The sequence below is a fragment of the Equus asinus genome, chromosome 2, assembly GCF_041296235.1.
Source record: "Equus asinus isolate D_3611 breed Donkey chromosome 2, EquAss-T2T_v2, whole genome shotgun sequence".
NCBI classification, from domain to species: domain Eukaryota; kingdom Metazoa; phylum Chordata; class Mammalia; order Perissodactyla; family Equidae; genus Equus; species Equus asinus.
Genome location: NC_091791.1, coordinates 164,318,154 through 164,334,682, shown reverse-complemented (window position 1 = coordinate 164,334,682; position 16,529 = coordinate 164,318,154). Strand labels below are relative to the sequence as shown.

The 16,529-nt window shown below is 45.0% G+C and overlaps 1 protein-coding gene across 5 annotated transcripts in view; it reads left to right on the top strand.

Moving 5' to 3' along the window:
- Positions 1–6,474: 6,474 nt before the first annotated feature.
- TEP1 (telomerase associated protein 1) overlaps positions 6,475–16,529 on the top strand; it is a 41,701-nt gene continuing 31,646 nt past the window's right edge. For 3 of the 5 annotated variants that reach the window (XR_011501484.1, XM_044765240.2, XM_044765235.2), the window contains exons 1-8: positions 6,475–6,631; positions 9,779–10,369; positions 11,421–11,603; positions 11,905–12,039; positions 12,788–12,949; positions 13,358–13,519; positions 13,828–13,908; positions 15,320–15,444. Coding sequence is in view for 4 of the 5 variants with exons in the window: in XM_044765240.2 (XP_044621175.2) it covers positions 9,803–10,369; positions 11,421–11,603; positions 11,905–12,039; positions 12,788–12,949; positions 13,358–13,519; positions 13,828–13,908; positions 15,320–15,444 (1,415 nt within the window). In the remaining variant the exon portion in view is untranslated. Of the gene's footprint in view, positions 6,715–9,778; positions 10,370–11,420; positions 11,604–11,904; positions 12,040–12,787; positions 12,950–13,357; positions 13,520–13,827; positions 13,909–15,319; positions 15,445–16,529 lie in introns of all 5 variants that reach the window. The other 2 variants (XM_014844501.3, XM_044765236.2) reach the window with 2 other exon arrangements.

The following is a 16,529-nucleotide window of genomic DNA, read 5'->3' as shown; positions in this document are numbered from 1 at the left end:
GATCTGTTGGACTCCAGAATGCATATTTAATTACTATTCTATATTATACCATCTCCACCGCCATCTTAGATTACTCTAACATTATAGCCAAGTATTCCAGTCTTCCTGGGACTATCCTAATTCCTGTATTTTGTTTCATTATTCCTACAAGCCATTAAAATGTTCCCCCAAGTCCCTTCACTATTTTGACATCCAAAGTTTCCTTCGAAATACCCTGTCCACTCAGAAGCAGTGCTCAAATCCTACGTGAGATCAGCTGTCCTGATCCTGTTTCAATATGATTACTTTTTTGATGTGAGTCTGTACTTCTCAGGCAGGCCCCATCTTCCAAGATTTGTGGGCTGCTGACACACTCTTCTAACGTGCTCATGAAAAGGGAAATAGTTCATTTTAACAGCGGCCTTCTGTAGGCAATAATGTTAACAAAATGTCAATGGGAGCAGGTACTATTGTGGCCAAGCACTGGACTGGGAATCAAGAGACTTGTGTCCTAGTCCTAGCTCAGTCTCTGAGCAGCTGTTTCAACCTGCGGAAATCATTTGAACCCTTTGCACTAACTATCCACAGAGAAATGAATGAGCAGTTAGGAAAGCGACAATAGCTATTTGTCTCCAACTGCTAAAACGTGGCTAGCAAGCTGTAGGCAGGATTATTCAGGCTCCATTTAGAGCCTCTAGGATCATCAATAGTCCACAGCAAGGAACTCCCCTTCCAAGGCCCTCACAAGAGGCAGTGCTAAGGGTTCTCCGCTTGTAGTATGGCCTACCCTATAGACCAGGTGGTTTCACTTTTTCTCTTTATGAATTTGCCAAAAGCTAAAGTAACAAAGCCAGCCCCTCATCACCTAAATGGCTACACAAGTTCAGCAGGTCTTATAGCAGCCTCCAGAGTGTGCCTAAGAAAAGGAGCTCAGAGGCTAGTGCTCTGATAATGAGGTTGGCTGAAGTGCCTGGCCATTGTAACTTCTGTAGTTAATTTGAGTAAGTTTTTATAGTGGCTACAAATCTGGAATGTTGCCACCAAAAATGGCTTCTGCCCACTTAGTGTGTTCAAACATATATTTGCTAATATGAAAGGAGCAAGTGCTGAAGTTACCTATTGACTGAATTTTAGACAGCAGGGCTTATTTAGTGCTAATACTCTTTAACAAATGTCCCAAAAGGGCATGGAAGTTGATATTACATTTTAATGCAAAAGACAGAAGAGTGCATGGGAACAATATGTTGAATCTGTTCATTGTCTTGTGTCAAGACTTCTTCCCAGTACCTCTGTAGGCTGAGAAACAGGGCCATTTCCCTGATTACAAAGACCAAATGCTGGGGCACAAGGGTGAGGGGGGTGCTGAACCTTATAGATCACCACAGTGTTTCCTTGTACTTGTTGACCCTAACCCTGGAGCTGGACAGCTATTAGGGAAATGTGACCTTACTGCAAACATCCCAAGGGTTGGTCTGGATGTTGATCAACTTGATGATACCAATTAACAAACATCTGTTGAATGAATGATGAAGGAGTGTAACCAATTCCACGGATATGAATGTCCTTGTCCACATACATATGTTTGGCCCTAGGTTGGCATCTACCTCAGCTAATTCACCTCCCAAGGTGAGCAATTGCATACATGGAACTATTGCACGGTACCAATGTGTTAGGAATTAGGTGCTTGAAAAGGTTTAAGGAGAGTAGGATGACCACAATGGAATCTGACATAAACTAGCCTTAGAGGTTGCAGATCTAGTATTCCAGTTATCTAACGCCGCATAAAAGACTTCCCCTAAACCTAGTGACTTAAAACAACAACCATTTTACTATAATTCTCATGATTTTACATGTCACTGGTTTCACTTAAATTTAGGCAGCGTTCAGCTAGATGATTCTTCGGTTCCATGTTTACCGATGGAAGTTACTTGTTTGTATGCAGCTGGTAGATGGGCTGGTTTGGAGGGTCCGAGACAGCTTTGCTCACATCTGGTACCCTGGTGGGGATGGCTAGAAACCTAAACTAAACTGAAACTGCTAACTGAAGCACTTATATGTGGCTTTTTCCATGTGACAGTCTAAGGGTAGTTAGACTTCCTTAGCAGCTCAGGGTCCTCAGAGGGAGTATTCCAAGAGTCCTGGGTAGAAGGTACAAGGTTCCTTTGGCCTAGGCTTAGAAGTCCCAAAATATCACTTCTGCCACATACACTGGTCAAGCAAGTCACTAAATCAGCCCAGATTCAAGAAGAAATCAGAGTCCGCTTCTCAATGGGAGGAGAAGCAAAGAATTTGTGGCCTACTTTAATCTACTATACCTGGTAAGAGAGACTTGTCAGGGAAGGAAGGTTCACAGTGGGAAATGTCCCTTGAAGGAAGGGAAAAAGGGATGTTAGTACAGGGAACCAAATGTAGCGTTGTTTTGAGTCAGAGGGGTCAGAAGAAAGAACGTCCTGAAGTGCTTGTAACCTGCTGATTGGCTCCTGTGGCTATCAGGTGGCCCAGAAGAGCTCCTCTGGGATGCCAGGATCTACTAAGTAAGTGCTTGTCCATATATTGCAACTTGTGCGATGCTTTGAAGTTGGCAGTGGTTAGACTGAGCAGAAAAACAAGCTGTGAATCTAAAGGTAATTATTCACAAAGGAGAAAAAAGTCCAGTGAAATCAACAGCCTTTATGTTCCCCAGGGGCTCACACCCTCTCAGCTTCTTATCAGAGGCCTGCCCTTCCCAGTACAAAGTCTATTCCCTCCAGGAAGCTGCTCAAGGTCCCTTCCCTTCATAACCCTGTACGTCATTCCTTAATGGATTACAGCACCTCTCATAATATGCCTTGTATTTTTGTGACTCCTGCATGTGTCTGTCTCCTTCATGAGACCATGAAGGCTTGAGAAGAAGGTATGCTATATATATTTTACACACTGCCTTTTGAACTTGATACGTGCTTTACAGATATTTGTTGAATCAAAGTTGGGGAGGACAAAAAGTGTGCCAAAAAATTGACTAAAAGAGGTGAGCAATTTTAATAGATGGTAGGGCCCTTGATAAAGGGGCTTCTAAGGACTGATTTCTCACCCCACAGAGAAATCAGTCTGGACACTACACTCATCAGTTGGACACTGCAGTTCAATGCCGCTGATCAATAGTTAGGGGTGTAGGCCATATATGGAGGAGAAAGTGATCCATCCTCTAAGAACCTGCAAATAAGGAAAATAAGATAGCCCCATGAGAGTTAACCCAGTGGGGAACAGAATGCCTCCTTGGCTCTGGTATAGTTATTTGATTGGCAAAACTGCCTGATTTAATCAGGACAGTAATCTGAAGAAAGAGTGCTTCAACTCAAGAGAGTGGCTAGTTTAGAAAAGCAGGACTCAAAGGAACAAATATTGGCAATGTGCATTTAGCACCGTCCACTGGAAAGAAAAGCTGAATTTGGACTTTGTAAACATCTTGCCAGGTGAGAGATTTTCTCTGTTGCAGGGCAGAGAGAGTTTATCTGGCTCCCTCAAAATCCAACTGAAATATCCTCTGGGGATCAGTCAGTCGCTCTCTGACTAGAACACAATCTCTGGGAATTGGGCCCAGTTATGTACATAATTCATGCGTGGCAGGGGCATTCCCTATTAAATGGCAGTGGGGTAGGTAGTTACTGTCTCTGACTTGGTTATCATTCTAGACCAGTGATTTTCAAAATGTGGTCCCTAGATCAGAGATCAGACACACCATAACCTGAGAATTTGCTAGAAATGCAAATTCTTGGGTCCTATCCCAGATCTACTGAATCAGAAATTTTAGAGATGGGGTGAGCAACAATCCTAGTTTTAATCAGGGATTCTTAAACTTTGGCATATATCAAAATCGCCTGGAGAGATTGTTCAAACAGATTGCTGGGCTGGTCCCCAGTGTTTGACAATGCAGACCCCAGGACCCATCCCACTTGCCTAGATCAGTGCTTCTCAAAGTTTAATGTAAGTGGGAATAATCTGGGAATCTTGTTAAATTACAAATTCTAATTCAGTAGGTCTGGAGTGGGGCCTGAGACTGCATTTCTAACAAGGCAATGCTGATGTTGCTGGTCCACAGCCCACGCTTTGGTTAGCAAAAACCTAGGGCAGAGGTTCCCAAACTTATCTGAACGTTAGTATCATCTGGGGAGCTTCAAAAACTACTGGAGTCTGGGTCCTACTCTGGAGATTGTGATTTAATTGATCTGGGGTATGGCCTGGGTTTTGGAATTTTTTAAAGGTCTAGAGCAGTTCCAATGTGCAGGCCTTGCTGTCCTTGAATTTCTTTGCTGCTGCAGCCAACCAGAAAGTAAACTCTAGATCCTCCTAGTCAATCAGGAAGCAGTGGTCACCAGCCTGTATCATCAGTCTCCTCAGGTCAGATGCTTCAATGTTTATTGGACTAGCATGGAGTGCTTGCACGTGCTATTCTTTCACTGGTGGGACAGGGAGTTCCCATAGAGAGCTATAGAGTAGGAGGCCCTGAGGTTGGGACATTTATCTAAGGTATATTCCAAGGGGAAGAAGCTTTATAGATTTAGGCCTTTGAAGGAAAGTCCTCTGTGGACTCTCCTCTCTTCTTAATTCCTTCTCCTCAGTATGCCCCACTCTAGTCTCCTTACACAGCCTCTTCTTTCAGTTCCTAGGGCTTGCGTTCCCTCCCCAAACTCCTCCCCTTCCCCTATACACACCCTAGGAGGTGGTTCAGAAATTTATAGAGGGTTTTTCTCTCACAATGGTCAGGGTTATCCATAGACATTTAATGGGCAGTGCCTAAGATTGCTAGACATTCATTAACTGTGCAGGCCACTCCCACACAATGAGGAACATTCTGGAATCTCTGACAACTTTGAGTGACTTGCCAGTCACTCATGTAATTGAAAACCCATTGTAATTAGGATCTACCTTTATCTTAAACACAAGGCATTTTATGCATAGTTTAATAAACACTGAACTTTCCAGGAATGCCACTACCAAGAATATCATAGAATGATCATGTATTGCTTTGTTCAAAGATTTGCCAAAAGTTATTCATCATTTTGGAAAATCATGCCACACCAGCAACTCAGTTCATAGTATTTGAATTACCATGATAACATCCCTGTATCATGCTGCATTGGTAACTCTTACATTCAAGGTGATTGTATACAGATATGCATGCCTGTGAGTACCACATTGTGTCTTCTTGAATGTCATGCCCAAATATTTACATATATAAACACACAGTACTTTATAATAAATCACCTTCCTTCTACTATTCATTTATATCTCTTTAGACATTTTATAAATTTTTAAATTGCGTGTACAGGTAAAATACATTATTTATAAATTGTAGTTCAGGATTGTAAAGGGGACATAAAAACATTTGTTGTAAAAAGAGAGTGTTGGCTCATATGTGGAAGACAAATATGTAGATAAGGAGAACAGATTGGTGGTACCAGAAGGGGAAGGGATGGGAGGAGTGTAAAAGGGGTAAAGGGGCACATATGTATGGTGACAGATGGAAACTAGACTTTTGGTGGTGAACACGATGCAGACTGTACAGAAGCTGAAATATAATAATGTACAACTGGAATTTATACAATGTTATAAACCAATGTGACCTCAATAAAATAACAACAAAAAAATAAAACAAACAAAAAAGAAAAAAGGGGTGAGGGAGAGCGTTGGGACTGATGGGGTAGATGGTAAGGGGGGCATCTAAGGAAGGAAGGTGGGATCTGGCTTAATAAATTGAGAAGATAGGAGACACCCAATTCTGAGCTGAAGCTCAGTTGTTACCCCAGAATGAAGGGAGCCTTCCTAAGGAAAGGGATATTTTCCGGAAGACAGATAATCTGTCTTACACAAGGGAGGCATATTTCTCCTGCTACTATGTGATCCTGCTCTTTATGAAATACCACCAGCATTACCATCCTACAGGTCACTTGTCACTTTCTTGAACCTTCTCTGAAAGGGTTCAGCATTAGCCACTCAGGATGACTCCAAATAAATTCTTTGTAATCACAGATCTCTCCCAGATGGACACTGGCATGCTCTCAGTTCACTCCCCCTTAATTATTCAATCCATATCTGCACCTAGTTACAGCCATTGCTGTAGACTTTCGGTCTCCTTTTATTTCTATTTTCACCAAGTAACTTTCAGATGAATTAGAAGTCTATCTTTGAACCAGGAATAAAGGTGTCCATATATAGGCAGCAAACATGGCCAAAATCTTTTCGAAGAAATGGGGTTCGAAGATATAACAGGAGAAAGGCGATGAAATTAACAAAAGAGGGGGCATTTGGTAGAGGGACAAGCCTGAAGGGCGGGAGAAAAGAACGTCAGGAAGGAAACAAAAAAGGGGGTAGGGAGAGGCTAAACTCTCGCCCCAGAAGAGACTGCAGTGTCCCCAACGCATTCGCATCGCAGCCGGGCATCTCCCCCCGCTCTCAGCTCCCAGTCCTGGGCTCCCCGCCCGGACCTGCGCGTCTCCGCCCGCCGGCAGTCCCCTCCCCGCTTCCCTCGCGGCTCCTCCTCCAGCTTCCCCTTTTCCCACTAGCCGGGTGGAGGAGTCCGGTTCCTGCTTCCTGCTGCTGAGAACCGTGAAGCCCCGCGTCAGCCAGCCAGTTCCTCCAGCCCCGGGCAGCTCCGGGGAGGGTCCGAGCGCAGGTAGAAGCTGGCCCTGGCCCTGGATGTAGGGCGCTGGGCTCGGCAGCCGAGAGCCGGGGGCAAGGGCCTGGCGCAGCCAGTTGGTAACCTCGGTGGACTCGGGTGGGGCGGGCGCCAGGTGGGGTGCGTCTGCCCAGTTCCTCCGGGCATCTCAGGAAGGGGGTGTGGTGTGTGAAAGGGAAAGTGAGAGGGGAAGGTGAGAAAGCTAGAGGAGAAGGATGAGGGAGGGACAGGGAGGGACAGCAGCGGCTAGAGGGACAGGAAGGGGAGGGAGGAAGAGCAAAGTGCTGATGAGTCTCTCTCACTTTCCTGCTCTGTGTGCTCCTTGGAAGGAGAGAGTAGCTGCCGCAGACGGTGGGATAAGCACTTTTGGTAATAACGGAAGCCCGCGGTGTGCTTAAACAGGATAGGTTATCATACAGCCAACTTCAGAGTGAGGTGGCTATTAACGTGTTAACACGGCAAGGTCTCCAAGACATACTAAGTGCTGAATAGTGTCTAAAGTATGATCCTCTTTGTGTAAAAAAAAAAAAAGGGGGGGGGGGTGGGCAGCATATACATATATTTGTCTGTGCATAGAAGTGTCTGAAACTGTTCATATAAAACTTTTGGCAGTGTTTATCTCTGGAGAATGGAATTAGAGCTGGAGGAGAGGGGACTTTTACTTTTCTTAAGTCAGTTCTGAGATTCCCCTCTCCTCTCCCAGGGGGCTTACAGAGTGCAAAGACATCAGGGACATAGTACAAAGACATAGTGCAAAGACATGAGAACAGGGTACAGAGGTCATCATTCTTGATGTAATTTGTGCACACTGATGTCCCATGAGATATCCATTGTCCTGGTCTTGGATTGTCAGTCTGTTCAAGTCTTTTTAGAATTATTTCACATTCCTGTCCATAAACTCTTACATATTAAGGTTTAAGTGATTGACTTAACAGAATAACTTATTCCTAAAATACTTAAATGTAAATAGGAGATAAGCATTTGCCCAGGTAAGTAAATACATTCCTAATGATATAAGCTCAAGCATTCTCTCAGGCAGAGGTTCTTAATTTGCAAATAATGGAGATTCTAGGAGATCCATGGATGGACTTCCTGAAAATTGAGTGCAAGACAGTATATACTCATGTTTTTCTGTGAAAAAGCTCCATAGCTTTCAGCAGATTCTCAAAAGCCTCTGCATCCCACAGACTAGGCATTGTAGAAACAATGATGAATAAGGCTAAAAGGGTCTGTCCTCAGGAACTCGTAACCTGGTGGGATGAAAGACAAACAATTACAATACAGGGGATGTGTTCTATGATAGAGGAGGTAGGGTGTTTCAAGAACATAGGGAGGACCACCTAAACCAGCCTGGGAGCTGAGTGTCAGCAAAGGCTCCTTTAAGGAATTGACTATTAAATTGAGGCCTGCAGAGTGAGACGAAAGTAGAATTTGGTAAAGGAGGGGTTGGGGGAGAGAGTGGTCTTGGTAGAAGGAAGAGCATTCCAGGTATCTGCCTGTGCAAAGATCCAGAGTCAAGAGATACCTTGAGAATGCATAAGCTAAAAAGAGTTTGTGTGGTTGAAGTATAGAAGTAGATGGGAGCAGCAGTAAGAGATGAAGCTGGGAGATGATCAGAAGCCAATTTATGTGTGTGATGCTGGCCATATGGAGGTGAACAAGACAAAGGAGCCCTGACCCTCGGGAAGTTTTATTTTAGTAAACAGAAACAGTGAACGAGTAGGCAAATAAGCAAACAAGGTAATTTTTATCATGATAAAATAAACAAGGTGATGTAGTAAATGGTGGTGGGTGTGTATGGGGGAGCTCCTTTAGACAGGTGTACATACTGTGTGCCACATGGACTGGAGGGTTTCAGCTAAGCTGGTAGCAGGTGGGATGGAGAGAAGTGGATAGACTGGAGAGACATTGACGGAGTAGAATCAATAAGATTTGGTAGTTTACTGCATGATAATAATAATAACAAAAAACAATAGCTTTCATTTACTGAACACTTACTAAGTGCCAGGCACTGCTCTGAGTGCTTCAATGAATTTTTCCTCATTTATTCCTATGAAAACTCTATGAGTTAGGTGTTTATCTCAATTTTGTAGGTGAGGAAACTGAGGCACAGAGAGTTTAAGTAACTAGCCCAAGGTCCCAAGTAGATTCAAGATCCCGTCAAGATTCAAACTCAAGTCTGTTTCACTTCAAATCCCTATAAGCAAAGGGGACAAAGGAGAGGAATGGATTTGGAGAAGAGGTAGGAAAGGGAGAAAGATGATACATTTGGGAGCTATGGAGTTTTTGGTACTTTTGAGTCATCCAAGTGGAGGTGTCTAACAGGCAAATGGATAAATGAGGATGAAGCTCAGACAAGATCTAGGTCAAGGAATAAACTTGTGAGTTGCCAGCATAGAACATTATTTGGAGCCACAGAGTAAGTGAGACCACCCTGGGAAAGTGTATGCAAAGATTGGAATAGAACTCTAGGAGCGTCAACATTCAAGGAATGGCAGAGAAAGAACCCCCAAGGTGTGGTCAGAGTTGTAAGAGGAAAACCAGGACAGTTGCACCATGGAAGCCAAGGAAAAGAGGGTTTCAAGGAAAGAGTGATCAACAGTGTCATATTATACTTGAGAGATGAAGTAAGATAAGGGCCAAAATATGCCTATTCCTCTAGTAACAAGAATTCCATTAGTTAACTAAGAGGATAGCTTTGGAGGAACAGTGGAGACAGAATCCCGTTTAGCTGGCTGAAGGGTGAGTAGGAGGCAAGGAAGTTGAGGTGGTGAATATAGACAGCTCAATCAAAACATTAGTTTCTCTGGAACTAAGAATCCAGAGTCTAGATTACAAATGAGGCCCCTGTCCTAAGATGGGGTCACACCGATAGCCCTGGGGTCTCCTTCACCACTTTATGAGACGATATGTCTCTTTCCTCTCCAGCTCTTGATTTTTTCTTTTTATACTTCCCTGCTCCTAAGCTTCTGCCTTACCTTTTCCCTACACTTCTCCCTTAGAATACTCCCTTTTTCTCTCTAGAATACTCCCTGAATTCATCCTTAGAATGAAACTAATCCTAGAAAAAGAAACATAGACTCCCAGTACAAATGCGTTTCTGGTGCAGCCAGGTGTTCATCACCTGTCTTTCTTTCCTTCTAGGCATATGCTGGTTGGACTCCAGCCATGGAGAAACTCCATGAGCATGTGTCTGCCCACCCAGACATTCTCTCCTTGGAGAACCGGTGCCTGGCCACACTTCCTGACCTGAAGACCATGGAGAAACCACATGGGCATGTGTCTGCCCACCCAAACATCCTCTCCTTGGAGAACCGGTGCCTGTCCACACTTCCTGACCTGAAGACCGTGGAGAAACCACATGGGCATGTGTCTTCCCACCCAAACGTCCTCTCCTTGGAGAACCGGTGCCTGGCCACACTTCCTGACCTGAAGACCGTGGAGAAACCACATGGGCATGTATCTGCCCACCCAAACGTCCTCTCCTTGGAGAACCGGTGCCTGGCCACACTCCCCATTCTAAAGAGCACTGTGTCTGCCAGCGCCTTGCTCCAGCGTCTCCAGACATTTCACCCAGTGCAAGCTGATCTGTGCAGCCTGAACACCAGCAACCACCTGCTCTCTGAGCCTCCAACTTGGAGGGCTCAATACCTCTCAGAGGGCCTAGGCCTTCTGACCTTCCCCGGGGCCTTGCAATCCATCTCTGCCACAGAGACAGTACAGGAAGCAGCTGTGGTAATAGCTCTAACACTTGTCTTGACTCCAGCCATGTCTGTTGGATGCTGCGGTCCCTAGCTTTCAATGCCACAGTATCTCTCTGTGATGCTCTTATTGCGTATCTAATTCAGAAATTCTGGACAACGAGCAAAAACAGTCCCTGTCCTTAGAAAGCCTCTGCTCAGGAGGAAAGTCAGTATGATATTGCAGTAGCAGAGTCAATCAGGTGCTTTTGAGGTCTTACATCTGGCATAAGACACAACTACTATACCCTGGCCACTCCCCTCTATGTGCATGTGCAAACACATGTCCACTTGTACACATCTATATAAGCACATTTACTATATAGGTCAGAATCAGTAGACAAACACACATTCCTTCTGTGGGATTTGGACTGAGGGAAAGCCTAATTTGGGCCCTATACTGTCTCTGTCAATTACAAGCGATACAGCCTTGGGCAAGACTCTTAACCTTTTGAAGCTTTTAAGTTTCTCACCTTTAAAATGAAGTCTACCTCATTGAAAATCTACCTCACAGGTCATTGTCAGGATTACAACTACTGCCACCTGATTTATTTAGGGCTTTGCAATTTGCAAAGAGTCATAGATGTATTATCCCACTAATCTTCTAATGGCCCCTTCAGGTAGGTGGCAGGGAATGAGGAAGCTGAGGTTCGGAGGTTAAGCAGCCCAAGGTTGCTGGGGGATTGATCTGGGACTTGGCCCTTTTTCTTCTGACTTCAAAATACCTTAATAGCATCATAGGAAGGGTATTGTGAGAGTCCCCAGGCTCCTAGGCTGTGACATCAATAAGGAGATGAAAGCAGGGGCAAGATCATGAAGCATCTGGGCTAAAGCTCAGAAGGTTGAGTTGGGACTGGTGGTGTGTGTGACAGTGAGAGATCATTGTGTCCGACAGAACAGATCAGGGCTGGGGTGTGAAGGGAGAGGAGTTTAGGGGCTTGAAGATAGATGTGGACTCTTCCTATCCCGGGGAGCTGCTTTCAGATCTGTCTATGTTTGAGGGGCAGTGGGTGCATGCTGTGATTAATAACTGCTACCATCCCCAGGGTCACTGGTCCTCTTCTGAAGAGAAAAGGCCAGGAGCAGAGGAATGGGCAGAGGCTCCAATGCCTTTTTACAGTCTAAGTTTCGGAGAGGAGGAGGAGGTGGAGGAGCTGGCTCTGAAGCTTACCTCTGGGGAATCTGAATCGTGTCCTGAGCCCACTGACCGAGCCCTTCAGGAAAAGAAGGTAAAAGTTCCAGAGTTGCAGAGAGGCTAATGGTGGTGGGGGGGAGGGCATGGGGTGGAAGGAGTGGTGACCAAGGGCTGAACCAGATCCCCTCCACAGATGGAAGGGGAAGGAGGGGGCATCACCCAGCTCTTGTTTCCGACTTCCTAATTCCCTTTTCTAACTTTGTGGTTGGACAAACATCTTCCTGAATCTGGGGTCCATTCCCTCTGTCTTGATTTTGTAAGTCGGCCTGAGTGGGTGCTTAAGGTGGTCCTTATCCCTCTCTCCTCCTTTCTTCCCTCTCTTTCCCAATTCCCAGATGGCTCTAATGAGCTTGCTGTGCTCTACTCGGGCATCAAATGTAAACATGAAAGATGCAGCTGACCCAACCCCGGCTTCCCTCTTTGAAATCTGTAGTGAACTTGCCCCTTTGGAGCCTGAGTTTATCCTCAAGGTATTGTGGCCTGAAGGAGGGGGTGGGAGTGGGAAGCTGGAAGGTGGGGAATGTGGTTGTGGTATGTGAAGGGAATGGTGACCAGCCTCATCCTGGGGTTGGAAGCAGCTTCACTTAGGAAGGGAGTAAGATCTCCAGGTGAGTCTGTGGCCTTAACCCTAGAGTTCTCTGAGGAGTCAGGGTGATGGGACTGGGGAAGAGTATACTGTGGTTCATTTGTATAGTAAGTACACAGGCTGAGTACACAATGCTAGGCCTTGAGGGTCATACCAACAGATATAAGGAAACTTGGACCCAGCTCTTAAGGAGCTTAGAGTATTGTTAGAGAAGCAAAACACTCCCAAATATCATATAAATGAAAATGGAGTAGTCGATAGTGAATACTTCAGAAGCAGAAAGGAGGGGAAAAATGTTTTCTATGAGGCTTTGGAAGATGGCAGATTTAATCAGCAATTTGAACCCTGGGTAAGTTTTTGATAGACTTTGGTGGTGGGATGTCTTCCAAAAAAAGATAAGGCCTGGTTGACTTTAGAGATGCTCAGGAGAAGACGTGCTGCAAAGGTGGACAACGGGTAAATGCTGGAGGATGTGGGAGGCCAAGGCCAGAGGCTTGGCCTTTATATTTTATAGAGAATATGGAGGGCTCAGGGACGTTTTATGCAGGCAGATTAGATAAGCAAGTTAGCTTAGGGCACGATGCTATGGGAGAAGCAGCTGAGATGCCAACCCTGCCTACCCTGTGCCCTAGGCATCTCTGTACACCAGGCAGCAGCTGAACGTCCGTGATGTGGCCAACAAAGTCTTGGCCATTGCTGCCTTCTTGCCAGTCTGCCGCCCCTACCTGCGACAATATTTCTGTGCCATTGTCCAGCTGCCTTCTGACTGGATCCAGGTAGCCGAGTTCTACCAGGTATGGCACTCACTTCCCTGGACTTTGGCCCTCACTTGGTTCCCTCTCCTTTGCTCACTGCATCCCCAGAGAATGTTCTCAGACAGTTTGGCCTCCACTCTGACAGGACAGACAGGACAGATTCTCCCTGTAAAAGCTGGATTGCCCAAGAAGGAGAATATGATTGAGAAGGGTTAGGCCGCAGTTTGAGAAAAATGGTCTTATTCTGGTCCTCGTGTTTATAGTGACGAAAATGAGAATCAGAGAAGTCTGCTGATGGGCTGAGTACCATAGAAATTTTAGTTTTAGAGCTGGGGCTGGGAGCTTGCTCCCTGTTCTGTGCTCTCATTTAACCCCATGGAGTGGTCTTGTTTTGTTTGGAGGGTTTGTTTGGGTCTCACTCCTCATGGTCTCTCCTCTCTCTGACAGAGCCTCGCTGAAGGAGAGGAGAACAAGCTGGTGCCCCTGCCCAGCTGTCTGCGTGCTGCTATGACTGACAAATTTGCCCAGTTTGATGAGTACCAACTGGCTAAGTACAACCCTCGGAAGCACCGGGCCAAGAGTCGCCCCCGCCGGCGCCCCCACCCTCCAGTTAGTCCCTGCCTCAACCCTGGTCATTCACAGCCCAGGTCCCTATTCTCTGGAAAGGGAGGGATGAAGAACATGCTGACCCTTGGGAGATCCCACACTAAGCGTGTGACATGTTCCTACCACCCGGAACAAAAGGAGTCAGAGAAAGGGAGAGGAGCCGGGTAGAGCTCAGCGGGCAGAGAGGGCAGGGCCTGCCTCTTTCCTAGCTCGCCCCCTTTTTGGTAGATATGGGCCTTTGGGGCTGTTGGAATGAGTTTCTCCAGGGACAACCTCCTTTTCCCTTCTTGAAACTACTTCTCCTGACCCAGCAGAAGACAGAGCATCCCTTTTCTGAGAGACAGCGATATTTGCCAAAGTGCCTGGCACCTCTTATGGATGAACAGAAGAAGGTGAGTTCCTTGTTCTGGGTTTCTATATGTGCATGTGCAATCTTTTCTCAACTAATGTTTGGAAATGGAATTCCATTAGGTTTAGAAATACTAAGGGTATATTATTACTAATAGCACATGCCAACTTCCTGCCTGAAGACTTCTCGGCTGTGATTATGGGTTAGGTTTTGAGAGCATTTGGAAAGTCTACTTTTTTCCCTTTTCTCTCTTCTTGATATTATACTTTACTGACAGGTGGCATGTCCAGCTGGATAAGCAAGTTGAAAACATTATGAAATATCTACTTTCCATAGGAAGTTTTAAACACAAACCAAACAAATTTTTTTTAAAGATTTTATTTTTTTCCTTTTCTCCCCAAAGCCTCCAGGTACATAGTTGTATATTCTTAGTTGTGGGTCCTTCTAGTTGTGGCATGTGGGATGCCACCTCAGCGTGGCTCGATCAGTGGTGCCATGTCCGCGCCCAGGATTCGAACCGACGAAACCCTGGGCCGCCTGCAGTGGAGTGTGTGAACTTAACCACTCAGCCACGGGGCTGGCCCCACAAACAAGTTTTTTTTTTACATTAATGAGAAGGCGCTGCTCTTAGTGGTTAAGAGCATGGAATTTGGATTCAGACTACCGGGGTTTGAATCCCACCATCACCACCACCACCAACCACCACCACCTGCTGGCTATGCGACCGTGGCCAAATGACTTAGCCTCTCTTGCCTCAGTTTCCTCAGATATAGAATGAGGATAATAGCAGTACCTACTTCATTGGGTTTTTGTGAGAACTGAATCAGTTACTGTATTTAAAGTATTTCTAAGAATACCTGGCATTGAATAAGTGTTAGGTATCACCATTGTCATCATTAAAATAGATTATTAGGAAAATATGTGCTAGTATTATAAGAAAATAATTCTCAGTTGATCAGCTGATCTTTTCTCTTCATCCTATTAATACATCCCACACTTAGCTCTTCTACCACAGAAGATCCAGAAAGGCCACTTCTTGCAGTTTTTAACTCCTCACAGCCTGCATTGTGCTCATGCCTCCACTTACCTGTTCCAAGTCTCAGTGACTTAAATAAGAGCCACTTTTTCCTTTCCCTTCCTCTAAAAGCAAAGTGTTCTCTGTTCATTCTATCCCCATCTTGTTTTTCACAAGCCAATCATCTCATTTTAACCATTGATAGTTCAATCTTGTGTAAATGAAACACAGTGACCTCAAAGAGCCACTGTCATATGCTCGCCACAGCAGCTCTTGTTGCTGGAGATTTTGACCCCCTTTTCCTACTCTTTGCCCAGCTCTACTTTGGGGAAAGAAATTACTTCATGGATATAGGATGGTCTTACGTTCTGCTTTCTGAAGAAAGTGTCCATGGTCATAGATTGAGTGACCCTTGTGGACTTGGGGGATATTTCCACAGTTTGAGGCATCCTACAATGCGGTGCCAGAGAAAAAGAAGCAGCCAAGGTTCACCCTGAAGAAGTTGGTACAGCGACTGCATATCAAGGAGCCTGCCCAGCACGTCCAAGCCCTGCTGGGCTACAGGTGAGGAGATACACCCTGAACATACATTCCATCTGGGTAACTCCTTGACTTTTCAGCACCCATGGCCCCAATCCCTGTAGTTCTCAACCCCAGCAACCTTAGTTTGGGCAGACATGGCCTGTAAACATGACTGACTGGCTTTGACTGATCACCTTTCCTTTTCTGGATTATCTTCAGCTGCTATTTTCTTTTTTTTTTTTTAATTGAGTTATTGATAGGTTACAATCTTGTGAAATTTCAGTTGTACATTAATGTTTGTCAGTCATGTTGTAGGTGCACCACTTCACCCTTTGTGCCCACCCCCCACCCCACCTTTCCCCTGGTATCCACTAAACTGTTCTTAGTCCATAATTTTAAATTCTTCATATGAGTGGAGTCATACACAGATTATCCTTCTCTCGCTGGCTTATTTCACTTAACATAATTCTCTCAAGGTCCATCCATGTTATTGCAAATGGAATGATTTTGTTCTGTTTTGCAGCTGAGTAGTATTGCATTGTATATATGTACCACATCTTCTTTATCCATTCGTCTGTTGCTGGACACTTAGGTTGCTTCCACGTCTTGGCTATTGTAAACAGTGCTGCAATAAACATTGGGGTGCATAGAACTTTTGGGATTGCTGACTTCAAGCTCTTTGGATAAATACCCAGTAGTGGGATGGCTGGATCATATGGTAGTTCTATTTTTAATTTTTTGAGGAATCTCCATACTGTTTTCCATAGTGGCTGCACCAGTTTGCATTCCCACCAGCAGCGTATGAGGGTTCCTTTTTCTCTGCAACCTCTCCAACATTTGTTGCTATTAGTTTTAGATATTTTTGTCATTCTAACGGGTGTAAGGTGATATCTTAGTGTAGTTTTGATTTGCATTTCCCTGATGATCAGCGATGATGAGCATCTTTTCATGTGCCTATTGGCCATCAGTATATCTTCTTTGGAGAAATGTCTGTTCATGTCTCCAGCCCATTTTTTGATTGGGTTGTTTGATGTTTTGTTGTTGAGTTGTGAGAGTTCTTTATATATTATGGATATTAAGCCTTTGTCAGATATATGACTTGCAAATATTTTTTCCCAGTTAGTGGG